The 6,735-nt window shown below is 45.4% G+C and overlaps 1 protein-coding gene across 1 annotated transcript; it reads right to left on the bottom strand.

Annotated features, from left to right (window-relative positions):
* Positions 1-2,555: 2,555 nt before the first annotated feature.
* Positions 2,556-3,380, bottom strand: LOC134180848 (uncharacterized). Its single transcript, XM_062648032.1, has 2 exons — positions 2,799-3,380; positions 2,556-2,684 (listed from the first exon to the last, which is right to left on the bottom strand). Exons 1-2 carry the CDS (start codon positions 3,378-3,380, stop codon positions 2,556-2,558), a joined length of 711 nt encoding a protein of 236 aa, XP_062504016.1.
* Between the last annotated feature and the right edge of the window lie 3,355 nt (positions 3,381-6,735).

Here is a 6,735-nt window from a genome sequence, read left to right as displayed (position 1 = left end):
TCTGGTGTATCTAGAGAATCCTCTAGTGTTAGGTCGAAAGGACCACCAGCAACCACAGGGTCTAGTGCCTTCTCAAAACTGTCCACTATCTCTGGTAGTCTTTCACCACAACTCAGTCCTTCCCTAACTACTGGAGGTGTTACCTCTACCTCCCTCTTCCGCAACTGATCTTGGTGTCGGCGTACTCGACGTCCATCGACTAATTGACACTGATAAGACAGTGGACCCGTGACGGCTAATATCACCCCAGGTACCCAAATTGGGCCATTTGCATAGTTCCTGATAAATACTCTGTCTTGCACCAGAAATGGACGGTATGTAACATACCGGTCATGGTAATTCTTCTGTTGTAACTGTGTTTGGACCACTTTCCTCGGCACATCCGGGAACAGCCTGTCTATGGATGATGTCAGCCTTCGCCCATTAATAGTTGCGCTGGTGCCACTCCAGTGGTTGTATGCGTGGCGGTACGATAGTTGAGTAAAAATTTTGCAAACTTGGTTTTTATAGACCCTGATGATTGCTTCCGCATGCCAGCTTTAAACGACTGTACTGCCCTCTCTGCAAGGCCATTAGAGGCGGGATGATAGGGTGCTGCCGAACATGCCTAATACCGCTGCCCTTCCTAAATCCTTCGAACTGCTGTGATACAAAACAAGAATTGCCCGTGTAGTGAATATCCATCCATTTGGTGCGAGCATCCACAATGACAAAAAGTATGCTCCCATAAACGGCCCTGCATAGTCGGCATGCAATCTACTCCACGGCTTTTCTGGCCATTCCCATGCACACAGCGGAGCTAATGTCGGTGCTCTCGCTTGCTGCTGGCATGTAAGACACTTCCGAACAGTTCCTTCTATTTCAGAATCAATCCCTGGCCACCAAACTATGGTTCTTGCAATCCCTTTCATTCTTGAACAGTCTGGGTGCCCATCATGCAGTTGTGAGAGCACTGCATGCCTTTCTTTCTCAGGCACTAACACGCGGACGCCGTACAGAACACAACCATCTTGCACTGACAATTCATTTGCCTATATTTGTACGGCTTCATTGCGTCTGCAAAATCACCTAGTAAGTTAGCGGGCCATCCTTGCAGCACGTATTTCAACACTCGCTAGTACAGGATCTTCACCTGTCCACCGTTTGATTTCGTGTGTGGATACAGGACTTTCGAGAACTTCCAACCGATGCAAGAGACTAACAACTTCGGGTGGTGGCGACTCCTCTAAAACATCTGGCGGTCCTCTTAATGGCAGTCTGCTCAATGCATCAGCGTTACCATTTATGATTCCTGGTTTATGCCTGAAAGTGTAATGGTAGCCAGATAACTTGAGGGCCCATCTTTGAATTCTTGCTGACGCCATTTCGGACACCCCAGTTCTTTCCATTTCGGACACCCCAGTTCTTTCATTAAACAGGGTCAGAAGTGGTTTATGATCTGAGACTAATGTAAAATGTCTTCCATAGATGTATTCGTGAAAACGTGTAACTTCAAACACTACTGTCATGCCTTCCCGTTCTATCTGGGTGTATTTTTGTTCTGCAGTCGTCAACGTCCTCGAAGCGAATCTATGGGACGTTCACTGCCATCGTCTTCCTGGTGAGACAATACCGCCCCAATACCTACTGGTGATGAATCACACGCTAGGATCAGAGGCTTTCGTGCATCGTAATGAATCAAAACTTTTTGAGAAATCAATACTCTTTTAGATTCCTTGAATACCGTTTCCTGTTCTTTTCCCCAGTGCTACTTCACTCCCTTCTTCAGTAATTTGTATAGTGGTGCCAATACACTTGAAATATTGTGGAGGAACTTGCTGTAATAGTTTAGTAACCCAAGAAAAGACTTGAGTTCTTTCACAGATGTTGGTGCGGGAGCTTCCTGGATAGCTCTAACTTTGTCTTTATTCGGATGAGTGCCTTCTGCATCGACGGTAACTCCCAAATATTGCACTGATGGAACCATGAACTGGCATTTCACTCTCTTGAGTCTCAGCCCTGCCGCGGACAACCTTTGGAGGACTTCCTCTAACCGCTGTAAATGCTGATCCTGACACTTCCCAGTCACTAGGATATCATCAATGCAAGATATACTATCGCCCCCTCAATAACTTGCAACAGATTCTCCATTGTGCGTTGAAATATGGCTGGAGCCGCAGACACACCAAAAGGTAATCGATTATATTGAAATAACCCCTTGTGGGTGTTTATAGTGACAAAAAGTTTTGAATGCTCGTCCACTGCCAGCTGTTGGTACGCTTGTGACATGTCGAGTTTTCTAAAAACCTCTGCTCCACCCAATCGTGCAAGAAGGTCATTTATCTGTGGCAGGGGATAACTATCAGGTTTTGCTACTTGATTGACTGTCATTTTATAATCCCCGTAAACTCTAATAGAGCCATCTGCCTTCAAATTGGGACTATTGGTGCTGCCCATTCAGAGTGCCGTACAGGCTCGAAAATTCTGGCGTCCACCAATTTGCAAAGAGCTTCTTCCACTTGTTCTCTGATTGCATGTGGTACGTTTCTTGCACGATAGAAAACACGGGGAGTTGCCTAAGCTTCTACGTGGATTTTGACTTCCACACCCTTAAGGAGTTCTAGTTCATCTCTAAATACCTCCTCATACTGCTCCAGGATACCATCCAGCTCCTCTCTATCCAGTCGCAAAACCTGGTTGGATGCCTACCAGTTCATTTTCAGTTCACTCAGCTAGTCACGCCCACACGAACTAGGGCCACTTCCTTTCACGAGTAGTAATGGTAGCTCTACTCCCTTTCTGGCCTGAGGGGTACTTGCCTTGACGATGATCCTCCCCAGCAAAAGAAATTTTTCTCCTATATAGGTCTTCAGGACAATAACTGTATTACGCAATGCAGGGCGCTGCTTTTTGCACAGCTGCCTATAAACAGCTTCACTGATCAGTGACACTGATGCACCAGTGTCGATTTCTATGTCAAGCGTTTCTCCTTCTGTCATCACTGGAGTGAACCAGAGCCTCTGGTTTGACTCCAAAGAATTTACTATCTCCTCTTTACTCACTTTGTGAGTCATATAGTGATGATACTGTTGTGACTGTTCACCATCCTCAGGTAATTCCCATTCTTGTTCTACTACAGCTGCTCGGTGTTCTTGCTTGCCACTCTTCCCTTTGGCCTTGCATGCTCTAAGTATGTGCCCCATCTTTTTACACCCGTGACAAATTGCTGACTTAAATCGGCAGGTTGATGGAACATGGCCTTTGTAGCCACATCGATAGCAGCTTGACAGAGTGGGTTTCTGGCTGTTTACATTTTGGACAACCACTGGTGGTGTCTCAGGCTTGACATCCACACTTGCGCTAGCACTCAACTGTTCAGCATTCTTAGCTGCCCACTCCATCGCTTGAGCCACCTCGCACGCTTTCTGGAATTTCAGATCTCTCTCTAACAGCAACCGTCTCTAAATCCTCTCATCTTGAACTCCCACTACCAGTCTATCTCGCAGCAAATCACTCCACGAATCCCCAAACTCACAATATTCGGCCGTCTACGTAATTCCGCTACGCAATTCGCCACTGACTCACCTGGCTGGCGGCTTCTGCTGTTGAATTTGAAACGCTGCATCGTAGTAGAAGGTTTTGGGTGGAAATGGACCTCCAACGTGGCACAGATGTCTGCAAACGGCTTTCTCCTGGCTTGACCGGATGTAACAAGCTTCTCAACAGTGTATACGTACGAGCTCCCACGCTACTCAAAAAATGGCGCACTTTCTGGCGGCATCTTCTATCTCGTTAGCCACGAAGAACTGCTGCATCCGTTCGGCGTACTGCCGCCAGTTGTCTTTGGCTTCATCGAATTCTGCCAATCGCCCAAGCGTCGCCATCCTCGTCGCCAGTGTAATATCTCGTGGTTCGCTATTGAAAGATCTACTACCAGGATCAAACCCTCGGATGGCCAGCACCTGGATATTACATCGACAATTTGGAATATGCAGAAAGGAGATGTAGACGGTCACGTTGAGACTTTAGAATGTGACGTGGTAGTAAACTGGCAGCCTTTAGCCTAGTTCACAATACGACGCTGACGATGACGCAGGACGTTGACGCTGGACGTTGACGCTGGACGTTGACGCTAGACGTTGACGCTGACGCTAACGATGACGTTGTACCATTTACAATATTTTTCTGTGAGCGTCATGAGACGTTTGCCAGCACGTGTCTGGTAACTCGAGCGTTGAGCGCATGCTAACGCACATTATTGTGATACCACGTGTGTAGCATAGATGGACGAAGAAGTTGTAATTTTTCTACTTCTCATTCGCCGCCGTAGGCGTAGAGCTAGAGAATCTCAACAGCGGCAAATTTGGGTCAGACCAATCTTTGAACGAAGGCGGCAGGTCTTTGTATTCTATTAAATGCACGTGCCGAAGACAAGGATAACTGCGCACGCTGTCGATTAGACCCTCCATGCCAAATACGGGATTTAATAGGACGGATCTTTGATTTGTAGAAAGTAGTTACGTGTTTTCCGGTTACGTTGGTACACTTGCAGAATACACGCTAGAGTTGAACTCGAGTCAACTCCAGCGTCAAGAACGCTGGACAAACGCTGCGACGATCATCGTCGACGTTGACATGTTCACGATATGACGCTCACGATAGCGTCATCGTCAGCGTTGTATTGTGAACATGGCTTTTGCCTCCGTAATAGCAGAAATATATATATATATATATATATATATATATATATATATATATATATATATATATATAAAGTCAAATATATATTTCAATACAACCAATCTACGATAGAGGCAAATCCCATAAACTAACATTAATGTCATTATTGTCTAACAACAATCTACTTAGAATCATGCATGCATTATACGACCACAACGTAACTGACAATTGCTGCAACAAATTATTTAAAGACTGACTAAAGGAATAGAATTAACAGAAACAGTCTTAGATGCTATAGTCTTTAATGTATTCAAGCTGACATCCGACCATGTCCCAAATGATTCAACTGCAAGTGGAAAGAAGAGAGTACCCGATGAAAACACTTGGGTGTCGTACTTCATACGCTTTGAAATTTCTCCTTTATACACACACACACACACACACACACACACACACACACACACACACACACACACACACACACACACACACACACAAACACACACACACACACACACACACACACACACACACACACACACACACACACACACACACACACACACACACACATATATATATATGTATATATGTATTATCGTGATTGTGCATTTCTCTCGACTGACATTTACGTGTGAACTAGTAGTAGTTTTCACCGAGTTAGGCCGTGTTACATCGCGAAAGTACTTCATGTAGCCTTCCTATATGCCTCTCCTCATTTCGACTTCAGACGGGAAAAGGGTCTGGTTTCACTCGGTTCCACCAGTGACCTCCGCGTCGACAGTGATGTATGTCGACCGCTAATGATATCTTTAGTCTCCCGGAATCCTCCAGGGAGTAATTGAGTGCGGCAAACGACACCTTCAAAGGCAATTTGCCAGACCTTTCCAGTCGTCCGGAAGTCGAAAAGGGAGGGAATGGCGCAAACCTTCTCACTAAATGAATAGAAATGCACTACAGTGCTAAACCCTCGGCTGGATATATGGCGTACATGCACACCACATGCTAGAACATGTGTACAGTATGTATAAGGCAGCTGAGGATCAGAAGGCACAAACGCCCATGAATTGACACCATTGACATCCCTTCACGTGGTGGTTACGCCTACCGTATTACACAGCTATTACCATCTAACCGCTAAATAGCTAAATACCCACAGGTTGTCGTAATGAGATGACCCTAGAGCCGCCACAGCCAAAACAAAACATTAATATGGGAAAACATGCAGGTGCAAATGTAAATTAGGCGTCTGTGTTCGCTCTGACTTTGTATACCGTAAAAAATTGAATAGAGACGCACTAGCGTACTTAGAGGTCAGTCGCTTCGTCCAACAAACATGCAGACGCGCTGTCATGGACAATGCACGTTCCCCTTCGCAAATTCCCGTAGAGCGCCAAATTTCTGTTGAAGACGACACTAGTGATGGTTGCAACAACATCGCGGCCGCTCAGCCACACCGAAATTCAAGCTGTCAGACTGCAGAACCACTATGCAGAAACACTGTAGAACAAGCAAAATGTTATACAATTAACCGCATTTGGCACGTACCGCATGGCACCTATTTAGCACCTTCGCTCTCTAGACGCACATTATTTGTCTAACAAATAATAATAATGTAGACGCACATTATCTATACGCCTGGTTGTTGGAAAACATGCACGTGCAAATGTAGACTGTAGCCATTGTTTCTAAACCCGTTAAGCAAAGGAATAAACACCATGTACAGGACGGACGCCCGATGACCGAATTCTTGTTAGCAGCTACCAAACAAAGAGAGGTGGAGTCTTATGATGACATCACGTTCGTCTGTTGGTCGGTAAAGACAAAACATTTGGTCCAATGGTCGGAATCGATTCATTTGTATCTGCGCTAATCGAGTATAAATACGGTCGTACGATCTCACGTCGGACAACTGTACTATACCCTTAGCTCGGATATTCGGGCCTCGGGTATTACCACAGTTTTATTAGAAGTATACTTATACTCTGTACGCCTAACGTGACATGCAACGTTATAAGCCAAATAAAATTATTGGACTCTCATCCCCGTCCGAACCGACTTTAGTGCCCTCATTTG

This window comes from Corticium candelabrum, chromosome 6, assembly GCF_963422355.1.
Source record: "Corticium candelabrum chromosome 6, ooCorCand1.1, whole genome shotgun sequence".
Taxonomy (NCBI): Eukaryota; Metazoa; Porifera; class Homoscleromorpha; order Homosclerophorida; family Plakinidae; genus Corticium; species Corticium candelabrum.
The sequence above is the reverse complement of the archived record's forward strand: the minus strand, read 5'-3'. Positions and strand labels throughout refer to the sequence as shown.

Bases quoted from the DNA above. Each gene is read 5' to 3' on its own strand.
- LOC134180848 (XM_062648032.1), bottom strand. From the start codon at position 3,380: ATGGAGTGGGCAGCTAAGAATGCTGAACAGTTGAGTGCTAGCGCAAGT. The intron at 2,685-2,798 runs GCAAGTACCCCT...ATGAACTGGTAG, and splicing joins TGGGGAGGATCATCGTCAAG to GCATCCAACCAGGTTTTGCG.